The sequence below is a fragment of the Furipterus horrens genome, unplaced genomic scaffold (genome assembly GCF_987537825.1).
Source record: "Furipterus horrens unplaced genomic scaffold, mFurHor1.1.pri manual_scaffold_11, whole genome shotgun sequence".
Classification (NCBI taxonomy): Eukaryota; Metazoa; Chordata; class Mammalia; order Chiroptera; family Furipteridae; genus Furipterus; species Furipterus horrens.
The window spans coordinates 75,421,128-75,443,153 of record NW_028327181.1 but is presented as its reverse complement, the minus strand read 5'-3'; the positions used below and the strand labels follow the sequence as shown (position 1 = coordinate 75,443,153).

General features: G+C 38.4%; 1 protein-coding gene across 3 annotated transcripts in view; it reads left to right on the top strand.

The window, feature by feature from the left end:
• Window positions 1-21,545, top strand: part of KAT7 (lysine acetyltransferase 7) — a 29,211-nt gene extending 7,666 nt beyond the window's left edge. For 2 of the 3 annotated variants that reach the window (XM_090291717.1, XM_090291716.1), the window contains 11 exons: window positions 2,350-2,432; window positions 6,101-6,190; window positions 7,588-7,686; window positions 10,330-10,440; window positions 12,051-12,242; window positions 15,107-15,196; window positions 15,427-15,567; window positions 16,877-16,970; window positions 19,719-19,865; window positions 20,491-20,597; window positions 21,215-21,545. In XM_090291717.1, coding sequence (XP_090147843.1) covers window positions 2,350-2,432; window positions 6,101-6,190; window positions 7,588-7,686; window positions 10,330-10,440; window positions 12,051-12,242; window positions 15,107-15,196; window positions 15,427-15,567; window positions 16,877-16,970; window positions 19,719-19,865; window positions 20,491-20,597; window positions 21,215-21,316 — 1,256 coding nt within the window. In that variant the 3' untranslated portion in view covers window positions 21,317-21,545. The remainder of the gene's footprint in view (window positions 1-2,349; window positions 2,433-6,100; window positions 6,191-7,587; window positions 7,687-10,329; window positions 10,441-12,050; window positions 12,243-15,106; window positions 15,197-15,426; window positions 15,568-16,876; window positions 16,971-19,718; window positions 19,866-20,490; window positions 20,598-21,214) is intronic. The other variant, XM_090291718.1, reaches the window with a different exon arrangement.
• The last annotated feature ends 481 nt before the right edge of the window (window positions 21,546-22,026 follow it).

The window sequence follows — 22,026 nt, the reverse complement described above, 5'->3', positions numbered from 1 at the left end:
TAACTGTGAAGCACTATTCTGTTTACTGAGAGCTTTTCCCAGTGAAAAATTTTTCCACTCTTCTAGTAAAAATGAAATGGAAGACCAGTTATCTCTTAGTATTACATTGTATGGTATATAGTACAAGCTTAATGACGATTAATAGAGTGTAGGCTAGTGCAGAATAGTGGTTGTAGGGCCGTAGTTGTTAAGGAAATGAGAAAAACATATATTTATCAAGAGGCAATGAAACTTATAGATGAGACTCGGGCCTTTTGTGACTTCAGTAGTTTTAGGTTTTGTGGCTTTGTATTTAGTAAGTATAAACTAGATAAACATTTCTTCTCAGATAAGTGAGTATTTTATTGTTTTCTTCTTACAAACTTGAACCCTTGCTGAAGGATTCTTGTCATGGCTTAAACCTAATTTGTGCTCCTAGGTAAATTAAGGTGCAGATGTTGGGCTTAAGCTTTTGTCTAGAGTTGGAAGATGCTGATGGGGAGATAAGGGGCCTTTCACTACTGGGTCTGCATCTCAAATTTAGCCTTTGTTCAGAAAAAAAGGTAGAACAGAGTAAGTTGCTGTCTTGTGGGCTACTGTACATTTTCCCTAGTACTTTATATATTTGGGTCCTTTCCAGGTCTTAGCGACAGTTTCTAAAAAAAAAAAAAAAATTCAACCCATCCAAATGCATAAAATAGAGCAAAAGTTTCTTTGGATGCTGTAATAGTTGTCATTCAAGACACTGTTTCAGGCCCAAGCCAATTTTCTTGGGATAAATACTGTAATGGTAAACTAAGATTAGGTGACATCATATAAACCCTTGTACAAGCAAGAGATAGCTAATGTACTTTAAGAGGTTAAGGGGGTCTACTTGCTACACAGGAAGGGAAGGAACTTCCCTCAGCTCTGCTAGTCACTATCCATGCATCCCTAAATTGTTATTTTATTTTATGTACTGTGTTTAACTTGTTATTCAATAAATACTTTTTGGATATATATACTCATATATCTGGGGCATACAAGTGAAGGAGAACTTTTACTTACGTACTTCAGGCTTTCCTGTAGGGTTTTAACTTTTCACAAGCACATAGTACTTTTATACCAAAATTGTTTTTTTTAAGTTAATGCCATTGTTTTGCCTAAGATAAAGAGTAGGACAGGATCGATAATTTTGGGAGCTCAGATTCATACTTTTCAAACTCTTCCAGTACATTGAAACCAAAAGTCAAAGTTAAGTTTCCTCAAATGCAGCAGATTCATATTTACCATCTGGTCAACTTTATTAAGAGGGCTAAGTCCTGGTCATAACTCACACACAATCTGACCTCATCTCTTCCTTTCCATTCTAGTCACCCTGTCCCAGACATATTGGCCCAAGTGTGCCTCTCTGCTGAACCATCTTCCTGCCGCAGACCCGTTGCAGTTGCTGTTCCCTCTAAGCTTGTTGCTTATTCCCCAGATACTCATGGCTCTTTCTCACTTCTCCCTGCTCAAATGTCACATTATCAGAGTGGCTCCCTAACCTACCATGTGTGCACATGCACAAACAGTATCTTCCCCTCTCTGCATTTCATATGTATTTTCCTCCATAACATGTATCTCTGGTTGAATACATAATCTATTTGGTTAGTTCCTCCAGGAGGGTTGGGATTTTGACATAGTCCCAATTATATCACCAGAACTTTAAAAAGTGTCACATGGAAAATATTCAGTAAGGCAGTAGCCGGGTGGCTCAGTTGGTTGGAGCATTGTCCCTTAAACCAAAAGGTTGTGAGTTCGATTCCCGGCTCACTCAGGGTACATATGTGAGGCAAGTAATCACTCTTTTCTTTCTCACGTTGGTTTCTCATAGTCTCTCTAAAATTAATAGATATATCTTGGGTGAGGATTTAAAAAACATACTCGTATATGTACATATATTTTTTTGTTGCTTATTCCCCAGATACTCATATGGCTCTAGTATATGTACATATACTTGTTACATATATGACTTGATCCACCTAGCATAAGAAAGTTAAATTTTACCAAAAGAATATTCCTGCTTTTATATTTGTGCCTTTATTATAAACATATAGCTTTATGGCATTTTAGAATTTGAGAAGTACATCATCAGAATAGAAGGAATTGCAATTTATATTGAACATACACAAGTATGCTTAAATATTGGCAGATCCAACCTTTGGAAGAAAAGAATTTATTGTGCATGCAACTTATGGCCTTAATAGCACTTACCTTTGATGAAGTCAGTCTGTCTGATTCTATCTGTTTGACCAGTTTGTGTGTGTGTGTGTGTGGTGTGTGGGGAAAAACAGCACTTTTCCAAGCTTAAATCTTCTATCTTGAGATTGTTTTCCCCTCCTTTAACAGGACATCTTACAGGAAAACATGAAAGACATTTCTCCATCTCAGGATGCCCACTCTATCATAACCTCTCAGCTGATGAATGCAAGGTAACTGTGTTCTTATTTATTCAACATGTGCTTAACTGAGTGCTTACCATTTGCTGGGCACTTTGTTAAACAATGGGGCTCCAGTGTGGACAGTGTGTAAGATTCTCACTCTTAAATTCTAGTGGGGACCCTGGCTGGTGTGGCTCAGTGGATTGAGCACTGGCCTGCAAACTGAAAGATCGCTGGTTTGATTCCCAGTCAGGGCACATGCCTGGGTTGTGGGCCAGGCCCCCAGTTGGGGGCGTGTGAGAGGCAACTGAGCGATGTGTCTTTCACACATTGACGTTTCTTTCCCCTCTTTCTCCACCCCTTCCTCTCTTTCTAAAAGTAAATAAATAAAATCTTTTAAAAAAATGATTCTAGTGAGGGAAACATAAAATTATAACAACTGTTTTTAAAAACAATAAACAGACAAAAGAATTATAGTATGTACTGAGTGCTTTGATAGAAATTAACAAGGAAATTATCCATGGAATATTTGGAACATCATCTTGTAGTGCGTTATTTTTCATTGGACGTTAACTTAAAAGACTGCTAGGGCCTGGGTGATGTGGCTCAGTGGATTGAGTGCCGGCCTGTGGACGAAGGGATCGTTGGTTCGATTCCCAGTCAGGGCACATGCCTGGGTTGTGGGCCAGTTGGGGGCATGCAAGAGACAACCACACGTTGCTGTTTCTCTCCCTCTCTTTCTCCCCCTCTTCCCCTCTCTAAAAATAAATAAAATCTTAAAAAAAAAAAAAAGTGCTAGGGAACTTTTTTGCTGAGGACTCTTGCATAAATATATGATCTCAGTATTTATGCATTAGGTTCTCTTCTTATAATTTTGCTTTTAAAAACTTTTTCAGCACTGGCCAGTGTGGCTCCATTGGTTGGAACATTGTTCTGTAAACCAAAAGGTCATGGGTTGAGTTCCCAGTCAGGGTACTTGCCAAGGTTGCATATTTAGTCCACTGGTCTCGGTACATATGAGAGTAGACCGATTGATGTTTGTCTCTCACATTGATGTTTCTCTCTCTCTCTCTCCCTCCCATCTCCTTTCTCTAAAATCAATAAGCATGTCCTCAAGTCAGGAGATGATAAAAAAGTTTTTCATAATTCTTTTCTGTGTCTTTCTGTAGAGTACTCTTCCATTTTGTTACTCTCAATCACACCTACTCTTGGTTAATTCTTGTTTTAAATTCTTGAAAAATATCTTAAATAACCTTTGTGATTTTAGAATAATGGATTTAGGAGTGGAACCTACGATCCTATTTTATATGTTTCTGTGTGGGTTGCTGCTACTAAGGACGGAACCAGAAAACTAACTATAGGAAGGCAAAAGTTGAAAATTTGTTAATTACTGTAAATGGATTGCTCAGGTAGTATTTGTACAGGTTATTCAAGCTGGTTAAAACAAAGTATTAATTGTTTTTGTGCTTGTTATTTTGTTAAAAAACTCCAGAGTCACAGGTTTATTCTTATCTGAGGCAGTTTCATCCCCAACTAACATTACTTCTCCCTGATTCAGAAATTTGTTCTCTCATTTACAAGTTGACCACAATGGAAAGGTTCCTTATGTGTTCAGTCTTTCAACAAAGTAGTATACTGTCAATGCTTATATGGATTTTAAGGTCGAGGACACTTTATTTTCTTCATTCCAAATTTCTTATATAAGCAAGGCGGTTTCTTCTGCTCTTTGTAAGAGTAAGAGGTAGGTCATCCTATTATTCTTCCTATTATCTTCCCATTAGTCTGAGACCAGGTCAAAACAGGAGCAGCTCTACCAACATCTGTATCAAAGCTGGAAAGGTATTATGTGCTGCTTTCTCTGAAAATAGCTGTGATCTATGGTTTTTGAGAGTTGTTTTCTACATCTTATTTCTAAATAGAATGATCTGATACTGTTAATGGTTTTACATAAAAGTCTTCCTAAGCTATAACTTAAAATTGTTGGCCTGTAACAATAGGAACATGTTACCTTAAGCAGTTTATTTTTTAAAAAGAAAAATAAAAATTTCAGTTGTGGGAGAAAATTCTGAAAAAAGGAAAGCTTTGCCTGAGTTTTTCTTCTTTTGCACTTTTCTTTTCAAGGGGGGGTCAGGCTCAGCAGAATCTGTCTTTACCACTGGAACATGTGTTTGGAGAATCAGGAGAATTTCTGAAAGATACATATTTTTATTATATTTAGAATCCCAAATGGAGAGATTAGACTAATTCCTCACATTTATTAAAAGCTCTAGCATTTTAAAGTACTTGCACATACATGATCACTGTTGAGTTTCCTGGTAAATGATTGCCACCAGTGAGATGACCATTTTTATTCAGTCCTAGATGTGTGTGACTCACTGGTGGTATCTCAGGATGCAGTGAATGAGATAAAAGCCTGCTGCGTTCAAGGAGTTGATATCCTCATGGTGGGACGCAAAATCAACATATAAATTAAGTAATAAGAATTTCATGTAATGGTAAATGTAAGAAACAAAAAGACTAAAGATAGGGAAAGTGACTGCTTTGGGTGTGTTGTGGGATGTGGCTCTGCTTTTGCTTGTGTTGTTAGGAAGACCCCTTGGAGGTGTTGGCATTTGATCTGAGCCATGGCTGACAGCAAAGAGGCAGTTGCGTCAAGATCTAGGAGGAGAGATCTAACAGGAAGGATGAACAAGTACAAAGACTGTGAGGTGTGGATAAGCAGTTGGGTTTGAGGGATCAAAACTTGGCTAGTGTGGCTGGAGCCTGATGGGAAATGAAGCTGGATTCAGATCATAAAGGACCTGTGGGTCTTGGGCCCAAGGGGTATGTTTGCATTTTGATGGTTGTGGGAAGCAGCTGGAGGGCTTTAGCAGGGGTGTGATGTAACTTCATAAACCCTTTTCAAAAATCACAGCTTTCTAATGTGCAGAGAATGGACTGGGAGGGGAAAGAGTTGACTCAGGTTAGTCTAGTTGCGGCCTGGACTACTGTTGTATCAGTGGAGATAGTAAGAATTGGTTGGATTCAGGATATATTTTGGAGGGCAGCAGCCTAATAGACTTGCTGATGAATTTGATATGAGGTGTAAGAGACAAAGAGTAAGTACAACATTCAAGTTTTTGACATGATCACTTGTTTAGAGAGTGTTGTTCTTTATTGATGTTGGGAAGATTCGGGGTGGAGCAGATCTGTGGGAGAATGTCAGTCTCCTGTTTTGACCATGCTGAATTTGAGTGTTGAAGTTGGATAGATGGTTGTATGTGAGTCATTACTTCCCAGAAGATGAAACTGAAACTATTGGAGAGCTAATGTCATTTGTCATAACTACAGAGTTAAGTCTCCCTATAGACTTGACCCCAGATACCTAACATTTTCTTTGTACTTCTTCACTGTTCTTGCACTTCCTCACACTGTTTCTTCTTCATTGTACAGCGGAAAGAGTGCAGGCTCAGACTTATCAGTTAAACTAATTAAATTCTTAGCTTTACCACCACGATTTAGCTGTGATTGTTTCACTTCTCTGAGTCTCAGTTAATGGCTGGGAAAACAGATTGTGAAGCTTGCCTTATCTATATCTTATAGATTTTGTGATAATAAACGCAAGACCCTTTGAAAGTAGAAGTGCCACATAAGTTCAGGGGATTTGTTCTTGTATCCTTATTCATTAAGTAAACAGCTGTAGAAGCAGGTGGATTTATTGACGTTGTTGATGGTTGCAGGTGAGAGCACAGAGCCGGGATAAGCAGATAGAAGAAAGGATGCTGTCCCACAGGCAAGATGACAACAACAGGCATGCAACCAGGCATCAGGTACGGCCCTTGGTGAAGCTCTGGCCATTCACAGTTTGAGAGCCAGGTCTTGGATCTCCTCTGACCATGACTGTCTTTAAGTATTCTAAGCCTCTTGTTTTCAGTGGTACGTCTAAGTAACCGGTCTTCAGTCAAACTCAGAATCATACTTGTTTTTCAAATAGTAAGTTTTCATGAAACAAACACTTCTACATCAGAAATGAAGGAATCATTCAATTTATAGTAATTGTAATAATAATATATAATAATAGATAATCCTGGTTGTTTGAAAGATTGCACTTGCTGCTCTATTTCCTCATTTTGCATCTGCTTTTTAACCCATTGTAATTTACTTTCAAACCCTTCCACTCTGCTGGCATTTTTCCAAGATTACCAGTGACTTTTCCTTAGCATTTGACACTTGTTGATGATGTCATTTTTCTTCTACTTCCCTCTTCCCTTGAATTCCAAGATGCTGTTTTACCCTAATCCTTCCACCCTCCTGAACATTAATTTCTTGTTCCTCCCTGAATGCCTGTGGTCTTTACTCTTGCTGTTTTTCTGCTCTGAACTCTCTGCCTGTAACAAGAAGAAATGGATTTATCCTTCAAGGCCTTGCGCACCTCTCAGCTATTGTAGAAATTATTCTGCAGACTTCTCCTACAATTAATGAGTTTCTTCTTCGTGCATTTCCACTGTAATGTTCTCAGAATGTTAGTTTAGTATTTGTCACGTATTGTATATACAAAGCTCATCATATGATGCCTGTTTTTGTGGTTAGATAAGAGCTAGATAGCAGAGGGAGCATGGCGATGAGGGAGAAGTTTGGCTTTGGAGCCAAATGGATCTGAATTTGAATACTGGGATTCTTTCACCCTAGCGGTGTGGTCTTGGGCAGGTCAGCTAATTGCCCTAAACTTTATTTCCTTGTTAATAAGAGGGAGTGAATAATACCTTCCTGGCAGGGTAGTCAGCTAATTCATGCATATAGGGTGCCTATCCCCAGGGCTTGGCAGGTAATAAGCACTCTGTAAGTCCCCACTATACTTTTCTTCATTGTCTATCTTGGGGTCTATTCTCATTCAGTTTTTAAATTTTTATTCATTTTTGTGTCAGTATTTGGAAAAAAGCTTTCAATAAATGCTTGTTGACTGGAAATGATCTTTATTCCTTCCTTAATTTACGTGTGGATTAATATTAAAATAAATACATTCCTGAATTCATATTAACTGAGAGGGTAGTGATCTAAGTGACAGGGACACTTGATATGTAATTTTTAAATTGCCAGTAATTTTTATAGGGCAGTTATAACACATTTCACATCCCCCACCCTTATTTTTTTGTTACTTTCATTTTGCAACTAATTATACAATGAGTTTTCTAGCTAGCTTATCAGTGTTTTTCCTTTTTCCTTGTAGGCACCAACAGAGAGGCAGCTGCGATATAAGGAAAAAGTTGCTGAACTCAGGAAGAAAAGAAATTCTGGGCTGAGCAAAGAACAGAAAGAGAAATATATGGTGAGAGAAAGTTAAATATTTTAATAGCATGAACTCCTTTTGGTTTCTAAGCTTGTTTTTTAGATTTGCCGTTTGGTATTCTCTATAGGTAGAAGAAGGGCTCTTCTCTGGCAGTTAGAGCTTGCTATATAATCCCCCAACTAGGCCGTTAAGAGTAGAAACCAGAGGTCCTCCAAAAACAAAATACTTTCAGAATTTAGATGAAAAAAAAAAGTGCAGTCCTCTAGTTGTTTGTAAACTTTACTTTAGCTTTGAAGAGTTAAGTTTACCCGCTCAAACAAATGCCACAATGTCTGTATAAGGGAAAGTATTTAAGTTAAGCTGTAGTCCACTTATTTTGATGGAAAAATAATAAAAGGTAATTCGGTGATATAGTCTATAAATCTTTTTGTGGCATTTCAGACTTTTTTTTTTCTTGGTTTTAAAATTAATGCACATTTGCAGTAGAAAATATAGAGCAATTTAAGAAAAGTATACAGAAATACACATTAATCCTACTGCCTAAAAATAACCCCAGCAAGCATTTGGGATGTATCCTAGCTTTTTACACAATGCCTTATTACATCATTTGGTTATTACATGAGGACTGCTTTGAATTCTGTTTTCACTTTAATATCTTGAACTAATTTTCTCATTTTGTTAAAAATTCTTCAAAAATTTTTGCATAAATTTAATTTTAAGTAAAGAGTCGCCTTATTATAAACCTATTAACAAATGCTTACTGTTGAAAATACCAAAAAAATGGGGACAAAAAATTCCAATAAAGATTACCCTCCAAGATACTGTATGAACCACTGTTAACATTTGGGCATGTGATCGATCACTCAGTCCTTTTATGAAGCATGTTTTTGTTTTGATTGTTTCATGGAATTGGAAGTCTTCAGACTAGGTTATTAGAAGTATGGTTTGTGACTGCTTAGGCAGTCAGCATGGCTTCACTAAGACAAAAATATACCAAACTATATATGTATTTACTTTTTTGGTATTGCTTTCTTGAAAATGACCTTATGAATAAATGGAGATGGGCCAGCGTGAGATGAGTGGTGGGTTGCAGGGTGAATTTGTAGCTCAACACCCACACCAGACTGTTGGGTTTGTAGCAGAAGGGCTCTGGTATTGATTGGGCTATAGGGTGCAAGGTTGTATTCTTCTCTCTGTCTTGTTAAATGTTTTTATCTACAAATTCGCTAGAGGTGTAATGATATGGAAACATATAATACCACCTACTGAGTGCTTGTGCTAGGCACTGTGGTTGTGTTGCTCCCATAATCTTTGTAGGAGACCTGGATGGTGTTTCACCTATTTTATAGATGGGAAACATATTTAGGGAGGTAATTTGCCCAGTCAAACAGGTAGAAAGAGTGTCTGAAGTAAAAGCTCCCGAAATTTATCTTACAGACATCTGCTTTCCAGGAGTTTGAGTGAAGTTATTTGGACCCAACCTTCCTGGTGAAAATGCTGGATAGTATTTTTTTTTAAACTTTAAAAATAAAGTTTACCATTTATAAGAAGTTTTAGAGTAGTTAGGTAAAACTAGTCTATAGTGATAGAAAAAAAAAGTTCATGAAACTAGAAGAAATAACATACTTAGAACCTAAAACTTAAGATTACAGAGTCCACATTCAAAAAGATATCCATCAGATAGGCCCATGTTAACAGTAAGGAATTTTACTAGGAGTAAAAGTACTGGTGATTGGTTTCTTTATGTGCTAATATATGTGTGAAATGTATAATGTTCTTCCCGGCATGGGCCATTCACTCCTCCTAACTACCATTATCTTCTGTTCTGTGGGTGGGAGGTGGAGTCTCTGATGAAGTGGGAAGGGCTAGAATCAAAGGTTTAAAAGGGAAGTTCCTTTGTGGATTTCCTTTCCTGTGAAAGGATGCTTGTGATTGCCATGGTAAGATCTGATAGTTATTTAAAACTGGATTATTTTTATGCTTCTAATTTTCTGTGACTTCTCTCTTCTGTTCTTGCTCAGTATTTAATAAAATATTTCTCAAAGAGGTGAGCCTGTTTTTCGTAAGCACTTGGGCTGGAGTTCTGAAGTGAGAGCATTACAATGCTTTTGGCGGGCAGTGGAATGATGTAGCAAGTCAAAGGAAAGAATTTATAAGAGACTGTTTCATCCAACTGCCCGTTCCTACCTGCAGATTTTCCTTTCTGTCTAAATCTTAGACTCTAGGCATAGTGATTTATTTTTTTTTTTGTATTGTTTTTAAATGGGGAGTATTCACCGATGTTTCTTACAGATCTTAGGATTCTAAGAACCTGTAGTGCCTTTGGGTTTGTTATATTTTACTTATTTGTACTGTTGTACACATTTTTAGAGCGAGAAATGGAGGCATAGTATTCTGATCCTTCAGGTGCTTATTTAGAGTTAAGAGAAGAATGAAACTCCGTTTTGGAGAGGTTGTAAGAGCATTTCCTTTCCAGTTTCACCAAAGTGGGTAATGGGTGTCTTCTGGCATTGACTTGCCTGATAAATAGTATGTTTGTTCCAAATTCATATAGTGCCTAGTGTATTGCCTGACATATACTGGGCTCTAAAAAATAGCTTGGCCCTCTGGTTTGCATTGATTGAAATGAAATAGATGATGTTCTTAGAAGCGGAGGGAATCATGCTCTTGTTATTTTCCTAGGAACACAGGCAGACCTATGGGAATACCCGGGAACCTCTTTTGGAAAACCTGACTAGCGAGTATGACTTGGATCTTTTCCGAAGAGCACAAGCCCGGGCTTCGGAGGATTTGGTGAGTATTAATACCTCCAGTTGAGGACCACTGTGGTGAGCACTTAGAACTGCAAAGAAAAATAATTAGCAATCAGTTTGATGGGAATTAAATGTACTTTGCTGCATACATCTTTTTCCCCTTCCCCCAGCCATCCTTATTTGAGACTGTCTCCCTTCCCATTCATATTTAAAATTAATTACCCCTCCTTTCCCTTGAGTCTTCGAATTTTTTTCCTTCCACCTCAATTCCTGGAAGGACCTGTTTGGGGATGGTTAGCTGGATAAAACAATAGGTGCCCCTTTGTATCAGTAGCGTAATTTGCAATTCTGAGAACCTGTAGACTGGGAGATACCTACCCCCTATTGTTCTCTTAGCCCAAACAGGAACTCCCCTTTGCAGGGTTGCCTCAGCCCTCCAAAACAGCTCTATAAAAGAATAAAAGGAACAGTGGAGAGGAATGATGGGAAGGGCTGTTGTCAGGTACTTTAGAATGAATCTTTGACACATCCAAATTTTAGATATTAAGCTGGTTTTCTGTTCTGATTTTACTTTACAGTTCGTTAACATTTAGTTTTGATAAACAGGATTTTTTTCCCAACAAATTGCTGAATGAAAATTGTGATTGATTAAATGTATTCAGGAATTCTGTAAAGAGAATTTCTTTTTTAAAAAAAGATTGTATTGAATTGAATACTTTTAAAATCCTGGAATAGGCTTGTTGAAAGTTTTGTAGGCATCAGGGCTTGCTAGCTCCCTTGGCTGAGATGGGCTGCTACTACTGGTTTCTCTACGTATACTCTGGAACCGGAACATTTCCTACGCTCTCCTTTCTCGGTGTTCTACCTGGTTATGCCTAAGAATTATTTCTCAAGGACCTAACTTGAGAGGGTGGATATATGTCATGCAGATCTACACAGCTTTATAAAAGTTTCTACATATATGTAAAGCACATTCTAGATCATCTTTTCTGTTTAGTTTTAGAATGTTTTGTAAAGGTGGGGAGTTTGTATTTGTGATAGGTTGCCTCTTATAATTCAGTTTGGTTCAGGCTGATAAAAACAAATTTTACCAGAGGCTTGTCATGTTCGAGAGATGAGACCCTAAGTGTTGCAGGTAGCAGAGAAAAGCCGTTGTTTGTTGAGAGCTATTCTAAGCCTTCCCGATTACCCATGCCCATGTAGCCCTCTTTGGTATCTCATGAGTTTAGAAGCCAAATGTGTCTTTTTTTTCATAGCCTAGCATGGTGACATGCACACAAGCTTAAAAAAACAAAGATGATTATAGTTCAGACTTGAATGACATGGGTTTGAACTGCACGGGTTCACTTAAACGTGGATGTTTTCCAGTAAATATTGCAGTTGTATTTTTTCTTTTCTCTAGCTTATGTTATTGCAAGAATACAGTATATAGCATATGAAATATGTATTAATTGACTGTTTATGTTATCCATAAAGCTTCCAGTAAACAATAAACTATGAGTATTTAAGTTTTGGCGGAGTCAAAAGTTATGTGCTGATTTTTGACTGCATGGGATGAGGCAGGGCTCTGTACCCCTAATTCACCACATTGTTCAAGTGTGAACTGTAATGCTAAACCTCGTTTGACTTTTGATTTCTTTTCTACAATAGGAGAAGTTAAGGCTGCAAGGCCAAATCACAGAGGGGAGCAACATGATTAAAACAATTGCTTTTGGTCGCTATGAGCTTGATACTTGGTATCATTCTCCGTATCCTGAAGAATATGCACGACTGGGACGTCTCTATATGTGTGAATTCTGTTTAAAATACATGAAGAGCCAAACGATACTCCGCCGACACATGGTAAGTTGTCTGGAGTTCCATGACCATGATTGCAATAAGCTATAGGATCTCTAAATTTTGGCATCAATCTGGATAACATTTATCCAGGCATCTCTCAGTGATCAAAAGCAGTGGGATGAAGGCATGGGAAATGGAAAGCCACATTTCTGGGGTGTCGTATACAGCCTGTGGCATGGCTGGTGCTGAGTGGCACCTAAAGCAGCTGATGGCCCTGAACCACAGCCTGTCATACCCATCTCCCTGTCTTTTTTCTTGCTGTCTGCTCTTTTCTATTTGTTCCTTTGTATATGAATTACCTTTGCCCTTAGTTTTTTTGTATCCCAGGTTAGATGAAAATAAATAGACTTCATTAACAGAATGGGTCCTTTGGTGCCTTCTCAAGTTTAATGCTTTTTGGTTTTATTGTCGACAGATAGCTTACTAGATATTTTGTAGCTTTAAGCCACCTTTCTTTCCCTAATTATGGAATGAAAAGTCTTAAAGGGACTTTCTGCCGTGGAGTAGGGATGGGGAAATAGTATGGGACAGATATGAGTCTTTCAGACAGGGAAACCTTTTTTTTTTTCTTGTTTCTAGTCATAACATTATTAGTCTCTATGGCCTTTTAGGGTGCCTTTTCTCCTTCCATCTTTATTTTCCAGAATTTTCATATGCTGAACCTCTGTAACGTTGGCTTGCCCTTGTTTCTGTTTGATACACTTCTCCCCAGTTTGGTAATACTACTTTTTTGTGTTTCCAACTCTGGAGCACACGGTCTATAGCAGTGGTTCTCAACCTTCCTAATGCTGTGACCCTTTAATACAGTTCCTCATGTTGTGGTGACCCCCCAACCATAAAATCATTTTCATTGCTACTTCATAACTGTAATTTTGCTACTGTTACGAATCATAATGTAAATATCTGATATGCTGGATGTATTTTCATAGTTACAAATTGAACATAATTAAAGCATAGTTATTAATCACAAAAACAATATGTAATTATATATGTGTTTTCCGATGGTCTTAGGCGACCCCTGTGAAATGGTTGTTCGACCTCCAAAGGGGTCGCGACCCACAGGTTGAGAACCACTGGTCTACAGCGTTGTGACCCCAAACCACTCCTGTGAATGAAGCCCTTCACTCTGGCCTGCTTTATTTGTGCTGAGGATAGAGCGCCCTGGAGGGGAGGTGCTGATATCAGAAGGACTGGTCTCCATGATTGTAGACTATGGAGATGAACTAAAATATGGTTTTGCTCTGTGAAAGTAAGACCGGTGTTTTTATTGATGTTAACTGCTTACCATTTCTGCCCTTTTTCTTCCTTTTTGTTTCTGGTTATTTAGTGGCACTAACCAATAAAACAGCCAAAGGGGCAAGAAGTAGTAGTAGGTGGAGGAAACAAAGGGCCTGGATAAATCTGAGGGTCAAGTAAACATTCTGCATTTTTGAGGGTGACCTGTATTATATGAATTGCAAAAACCAAATTTTAGGAAATAAAAACCTATTTTAGTCCATACTTCTAATTCCTGTTGCTTCAGGCTTAATCACTGAAATGGGCCTTCTTTAGCCGTATGGCTAAATAGTTTGGCTATTGTTGGGAAAAGTCACATGACTAAAGGGCTGGTGATAGGAACAAACTATAGGTGGAGCTTTCTTGAAGCAATCCCAGTTAAGATTTGGATTTACATATGACAAATTAGGTCATGATTCTAGAGTTGATCAAAAGGCACAATAAAATTTAATAGAAAATGTTCTGGGTATGTGCCTATGTTTTTGAAATATACTCACATAAAACCTTTAAAGAATTCACAATTAGCAGCAATTTTCAACCATTGTATTGCAAGAATTTTTTAAAACATGAAATACCTGACTAGTCAGGGCATTGACTTTTTTTCCCTTAGATTGTCAAAAAAGAAAGAAAGAAAGAACAGCCAACACAACGATAGCTGTCTGCTGTGAATACTTTATCTTGAACCATAAATATATAGGTCATATAATAGAGTTGCATCTTATTAGTCACATTGCATAATGTTGCATCTGCTTAGTTAATTCTTTGTACCAGAAATCCTTAAATAGAAGTATAGGCACCTGATTTTTTAAAAAGTCACTTCGGTGCAAAAAAGGTAGATAATTGTTATTATTTTTGGGTAAATCAATCAAATTTATACCTAATTTTTTTTTTCAGGTTGTCAAAAAATATAGTTTTGGGTGCCATGAGATGAAAAAGGTTGAAAGTCACTAATTTACAGCAATGGCTTTAAATCTCTTAGCAATTGAAAGTAAGGAGGGGGTACCTTATGCCCCCTTGTGGCCAAGTGCCCCTACAGTGCTGCAGGCCCCACGCAAGTCTCAGCTTCCTGTTGCTCAACCAGACTGCCTTGCCTTCCCCCACCCCCCACCCCCACAGGAGGACTTGCTCCTATTTTCTTACATAATAAAGGGGACACTTGGGGGAAACCAGAGAAGTTACTGGTAAAGGTGAGAGTAAAGTACTCCTATCTTTACTTAGCAACTCTTAAGCTGCTTGAAATAAGCTGCTTAAGAATTTCCTGTTGTTGCAGGCATTTTCTAATAAGCAAGGGTATTTTTGTTTATCTGGCTTTTACGTAGCAGATGATTTTAATCTCCTGGATTGAAATGATGCCAGAATATAATCCAAAAAGCTTATTCCAAACTGCTAGAAAATATAAACATATTACAGCGATTTAGAAGCCTCAAGTTGTTTTATTAAAAAAGAAATCTGTTTTGCCACATGTTCTCAGGTGCATCCAACAGTCTTGTCATCTCAGCTGACTAAATTTGACCTGCGATTCTTTTCCCCTTTTGAGCAGTAATCTGGCGGGGAAGGTTTGTTTCCCTGATGTGAATTCCATTCTCTTGCAGGCTAAGTGTGTGTGGAAACACCCACCAGGTGACGAGATTTACCGCAAAGGTTCAATATCCGTGTTTGAAGTGGATGGCAAGAAAAACAAGGTAAAAAGTGGTGACCTAAGAAAGGGGTCATAGTGTTGTACCTTGACAGGTTTTAGAAAGAGTTTGTTTTATGTCTGTCTCACCTTGTAAAGAAGGTAGAATTTTTCTGTTGGCCAAAATACACAATTTTTGCTTCATTAACAATAATGATATGATCTTTAACTTTAGGACTTTATCTTGTACATTCAGGAATCACAGGCCTATATGTGAACTCTTTTTTCTGCTTGCAGATCTACTGCCAAAACCTGTGCCTGCTGGCCAAGCTTTTTCTGGACCACAAGACATTATATTATGATGTGGAGCCCTTTCTGTTCTATGTTATGACAGAAGCAGACAACACTGGCTGTCACCTGATTGGCTATTTTTCCAAGGTCAGCAGGATCTGGACATTAAGAAGCTAATGGTTGGAGCAGGGTGATTGATATTGGCTCATGGAGACTCAAATCACTGACAGGAAAATGCACTGTTCTGGACAATGATGATAGCCTTTCCCTTAAAAAAAAAAAGAAAATCCATATCAAAGATTGTTTAATGAAAATGTGCCATTCTTTATTAAAAGCTGTTTTATTCATTTCTGGATTGTGGGTTGGAGCTGCCTATTAATTACTGGCCAGTGCCCTGCCTACTAATCCACAAGCTCACATCTTATAGTCAAGCCAACCCTTCTGGCTCAGTCCTCTTCTCTGTTATTAACTCAAAACCAGGAATGTATTCTTTTTGCCTTTTTTATTTTTAAGCTGGTTTCTTACAATGATACTGCCACAGCGCCTTTAAAGAGTCAAGGCCAGATTGTGCTTATGACTTTAATATAACAGCTGTATTGAAATATAATCCCCATACTGTACAATTCACTCATTTAAAATGCACAGTGGTTTTGAATGTAGTCACAGAGCGGTGCAACTGCTGCTAATCACCACATCAGTTTTCGTTACCTCGGTAAGAAAGCCTGTACCTATAAGCAACACTCCCCACATTTTCACTCAACTCCTCCCAGCCCTTCTGTCTATAAGTATGCCTGTTCTGAATATTTTGTATAAATGGAATCATATACTATGTGATTTGATTGTTTTTGACCTCCTTCCAGAATGGGGGCTTACTGTTTTGGATCCCTCCCTTCTCCAGTCGGCCAGCCTCTTTTTGAAAAATTGCTTTTAAAGAGGTCTGTAGACAGATTGCAAACTAATCCCCCCCCCCCCCCGCCTTTTTTAAGATTTTATTTATTTATTTTTAGAGAGGAGGGAAGGGAGGGAGGAAGAGAGGGAGAGAAACATCAATGTGTGGTTGCCTTTTGCATACCGCAACTGGGGACCTGGCCTGCAATGCAGGCATGTGGCCTGACTGGGAATCGAAGGGGCGACTCTTTGATTTGCAGGCCAGCGCTCAAACCATTGAGCCACACCAGTCAGGGCTGCAAGTTAATTCTTTTTGCCCTGCTCTGTGACTATAAAGAACCCAGAGTCAGCCCCCTCAGAATGAGACTGGAGGTCACAGAGCTGCAGAAACCATGGTATTAATGGCTTTGGCCATCATAAAGGGTGTGTAACAGCTGTGAGCTGGACAGCCACTCCCAGGACTGGTTAGCCAGATACTTTTCAAGGAGCCTTATTTTGTATCTGGGACTGGTAACACCTTTGGCTTTAAACCCGCATGACCTGTTTATCTGTTTGTTCTTGATCTTAGGAGAAGAACTCATTCCTCAACTATAATGTGTCCTGTATCCTTACCATGCCTCAGTACATGAGGCAGGGCTATGGCAAGATGCTCATTGATTTCAGTAAGTGAAACTGCTAAGCTCCACATGGCTGGGACCATGTGAATGTTGTCCTTTTGTCCTGTGGTCTCTAAATTTTTTGCTTATAGCCGGTATATACTGATATAAAATGAATAAGTGGGAAAAACCTGAACATCATCAGTTGGCCTGATACACACTGAGCACTCAGTGAAAACAAGACCTTGAGCCTGGTACCTGGTGGTAGGAGATACAGGGGAGAGTAAAGTAAGCTTGTTAGACTTTTCCTAGTTTGAGACCTAGGAACAGCACATGTATACATGAGGCTTCAAATCTCTTTGTGGGTGTTAGGATTTCAGTTTTGAAAGGACTTTTCTGGAGGCAACCAGGATAACTGATAAAGGCTTTGGGCCTCATTAATTGTGGCTTCAGTATTCGGGAATTTGCCTTCTCACTAGAATTTTATTTGTAACCCCCAAATCAATACTCTTGGCACTTTTGCTATTATTTGTGTATATGTGCACAGCAGCAAAAAATAAGTCGCCACACACTTCCAGCAGAGGTCAAACTGGGTGCCTTGTTTCAGCTCTCAGTATAAACAAGTGTTCTTTCCATGGTCGTCTTAGTGCCATGTTTTTCATATTTTTGTGCTTTTTGTAGCTTATTTTAAAGGGTCCCTATGTGTAGGGCTGAAATACTGTATTAAAGGCTTTGAAGTGCTTTACAGAGAAAATATGTGTTAGGCTTCATTCAGGATTGGTTATTATGCTGTTGGCTATGAATGAAGTCAATGTTACTATATGAACAATAAATATTAAACAAGGTATTGTTAAACAAAAATACATAAACAAGGTACATATTGATTGGTTGATGAAAATGTGACAAGAGGCTTTCAGGAACCTATTTCCCTCAGAGTGATGGTTCATTATTCACTAATTCAGTGTTTGCAATGACTGTAGAACAGAACGACAGAAGTAATAAGAATCAACTGTATTGTGTTCATTGTTGTTTGACATATTTTAGTCAAAATTAGAATTCTGAGGGGATATTGTGTATCTAATAGGTAACACCTATTTTATAAACTTGATTTTGTGGAAATTTTGAAATATACAAAAGTAGAATAATAGTATAATAAAACTTCCTTAATGATTACCATTTTATGGCCAATCTAGTTTTACCTATATTTCCGCCCTCAATTATTTTAATATCTCTAGAAGATAAGGTCTTTTACACCTAAAAAACATCAGAAAAGTTCTTAATGTCATAAATTACAGTATTTACATTACCCTGATATTGTGATTTTGTTCATCAGGGAAATAATTATTTTTACTTGGATTAATATAGAATTGATATACTGGAGTTGATTGGTTTGGCTTGTAAAACATTTTTAATCTGAAGGTTCCCGCTCCATCTCTTTTTCTTTGCTGTTTATTTGTTGGAGAAAGCAGGTTAGTTTTCCAGTAGTTTCCCAGACTATTAAATTTTGCTCACTGTATCCCCATAGTATTAAATGGTAAATGTTTAGATTTTAGAACTAGAGGGTTCTTGAGATTTGGGTCCTCCCAACTATTTCATAGGTGGTGCTGAGATAATCTCTTCTTTATTTTTTCCTTTTTGAAAGCAGCTTTATTGTGGTGTAATTTACATATCATATGGCCATGCATTTTAAATGTACAACTTAGTGATTTACTACATTTAAAGACTTGTGCAGTAATCCTCACAATCCAGGTTTAGATTTTCATCTCCCCCCCCAAAAACTCATACTTACTAGCAATAATTAATTTCCTATCTCCCCACTTTGAGGCATCCTACTAATCTACTTTTTAAAAAGTAATTAAAAATAATTTTTTTAAGTTACAGTTGGTTGATATTAGTTTCAGGTGTACAACATAGTTATTAGACATTTACATAACTTATGAAGTGAACATCCCAAAAAATCTGGTACCCATGTGATATCAGACATAGTATTACAATGTTTTTGACTAATCTACTGTTGTCTCCATGAATTTTCCCATTCTGAACATTTCATATAAATGGAAGCATATAGTCAGTGCCCTTATCTGTGGTTTCTTCCACATAGCATAAGGTTTTTGAGGTTCATCCATGTGGCATGTATTGGTACTTTGTTGCAAAGACTGTAGCGTTGAAAGAAAAAGCATGAATGACCGATGATGGCACATCTTCTCTCTTAGCTCTTCATCTTCAGAGGTTTGTCATTGAAAACCTTTTAAGGTTATTAGATATGCATTACATAAAGAAAGGCAATATCAGGACTACTAGATCTTCAGAAAAATTCTTCAGGTCCTTTACCAGTTTATTGAAGGATATGATAAGGATATATACAATGTATGAACATTCAAATGGAAGAGATTCACCAGTCAAGGTATGAGGAAAGGGTGTAGAGCTTCCCTGCCCTCTCCAAGCTCACCGTTCTCCAGGTATCTCTGCTTGTTCACCAGCCCTGAAGCTCTGATGACCTGTTTTTAAAGTTCAGCATTTGAAAAGTAAAAGCTATATAATGAAATGACTTCCCCACCCTGTTCCCAACAAACACCTACAGATAACCATTGCTATTAAAGTTTCTATTGAAGCCTTCTGGAATTTCTTAATGTCTATTATAGTAAATGCAAATACACATTCTTCCCCTTTTGCTTATACAAAGATAGCTACGTAGTATTCCATTAAATGAATAAAACTGACTGAACCCTAATCGATATTGGCACATTGTTCTTTTCTATTAGGATGAGATACAGTGTTGCTAAAAAAAAGTCTTGTGTGTTTGTTCCCTGGCAGGTTATTTGCTTTCCAAAGTGGAAGAAAAAGTTGGCTCCCCCGAACGGCCACTCTCAGACCTGGGGCTCATAAGCTACCGCAGTTACTGGAAAGAAGTGCTTCTTCGTTACCTGCATAATTTCCAAGGCAAAGAGATTTCTATCAAAGGTTGGTTTTTTGACTCTAGAATGGTTCATCTCTTCTGACTATTTCGACTTTTCCACTTGGCCCTGTTCACGCTTTGTAACCCGCAAAGGTAATGCTCTATTGTGTGTTTTATCTGAATATAAACAAGGCCACCTGAATATGGGCCACTGCAGACCCTTAATGGTGCCTAAGGATTCCAGAGCACTTGGCTCTTGGGACTGGTTATGATTTGGTTTCTCAAATCTCAGGTTGTGCTAACATTTTAATTCTTGTTTATAAAGGTTTTATTAATAATATTTTAATTCTTAATAAAAGTTCAGAAATGAAGAAAAACTTGAAGCCCTTTGACATATACAGGAGCTTCTAAAACATTCCTGTATATTTATGCAAAGGTAGAAGAATTTAATGGTATGTCTTTGACCATGATTTCTGTAAGGGCCGAGAGTGGTTTCTTGTAATCATCTTCTGTAGTTATTTGGATTCGTCAAACGAATGCTTTTTAAACTTTTCTGAGCAGGTTGGGTTGAGTATCAAAGGCTCCGGCCGTTTGGAGTTCATTGGGATGTCCTGTAAGGGATTGGGCAGGGGGGAGCCTCATAAGAGAGTCTGCCCTTTGGCCAGGTTCTTAGTAGCTCTTCTTTTTCAGAAATTAGCCAGGAGACAGCTGTGAATCCTGTGGACATTGTCAGCACTCTGCAAGCCCTTCAGATGCTCAAATATTGGAAAGGAAAACACCTAGTTTTAAAGAGACAGGTAAAGTTTTTGTCAGCTGCTTGCTCATTGCTGGATGTGTCCCTAGAAGAGCAAAGTGGGGCCTTAACACCTTAAAGGTAAACTTTCCTGCTTAAAGGAGTGTGACTCCGTCCACCTTTTTATGTGGTCTCATTTCTTTAGAGTGCAGTGACGCCTCTGCTCGGCTTATCTCCTGCCTTGTCCTTATCGAAAGCTTTTGGTAAGCTCCTGTCTTGTTTGGATGACACCCGTTAAGCAGCTCTAGTTAAGCCGCTGGGTGTTGTACAGCACTTGTGTCATTCAAGGATTTTCGTACATTGGAGAAAATTGCCCAATCTATGCTTGTGGGAGTGGTTTTAAAGTCCTTTAAGAAATGCCATCTCAATGTAAACACATTTAAGATTATTTTATAGTTGACTCACTTGTATCATTAGGGAAGATGAATAGTGGTTTTCAGGTCTTAGTAAGGGCATAGTAGGAAGAAATGTATTTGTAAGTCAAAGGTAATTTTTTTTTACACCTTAGAATAGTATTAAACCTTTGGTGATTCCTTTTTTGCTAACAATCATTTTGGAATTCATATATCGAGCCATTTTAGTTGAATGTGTATAATAATTTTTCCCATTTTTCTCCTCTAGGACTTGATTGATGAGTGGATAGCCAAAGAGGCCAAGAGATCCAACTCCAATAAAACCATGGATCCCAGCTGTTTGAAATGGACCCCTCCCAAGGGCACTTAAAGTGACCTGTAACTGAGCCAGCGAACCCCAGCAGTAGGAATCCGTACCCTAGGGATCTGTCTGTCATTTCTGTTGCTCTTGTGATTGGCAAGTACAGTATCCTTTGGGAAGGCCATCCCCCTCAGGACTGTCCTGGCTCCGACCTTCATGTACACTGCAGACGCTGGTTCTGAGGAACTGTTGTTTCGGCCTCAGTGAGGTTGCCCTGATGGGATCTATATTAGACTTGAGTGCAGGTCCCTCATAGCACTGACCCAACGTGTTCTGTTTGGTACTGTGCCTGTCCAGTCACCAGATCTCTCCTCACGTTCTTTTGCCCCATGAGGTTGTGTTGTGTCTTCTAAACTTTGTAATAGTGCTTCTTGCCACCTGGTCCACCAGACCTCCAAATATAGTTGCCACTGCTGGGACCTTTCCAATTATTCCTTATATGTGTTTTCTGGATGGACAGGGAAGAGGTAACACTTCTGAGTGTGTGTGTGGGGAGGGTTCTGTTCCCTTTGGATATCATCTCACTAAATATTTGCCTCCATTTTTATGGAAAGACCTGTTTTGATCGGTATCAGGATGACCAGAGCCAAATACTGTGGAAACCCCACCCTGGGATTAGTCTTGGTAATAGCACGTCATCTGTCTGAGATGGAGAGAAGAGATGTTGATTCTGTATTTTTTGTTGAGTTCACCCTTGGGCAGTGGGCCATGTCTTGGTG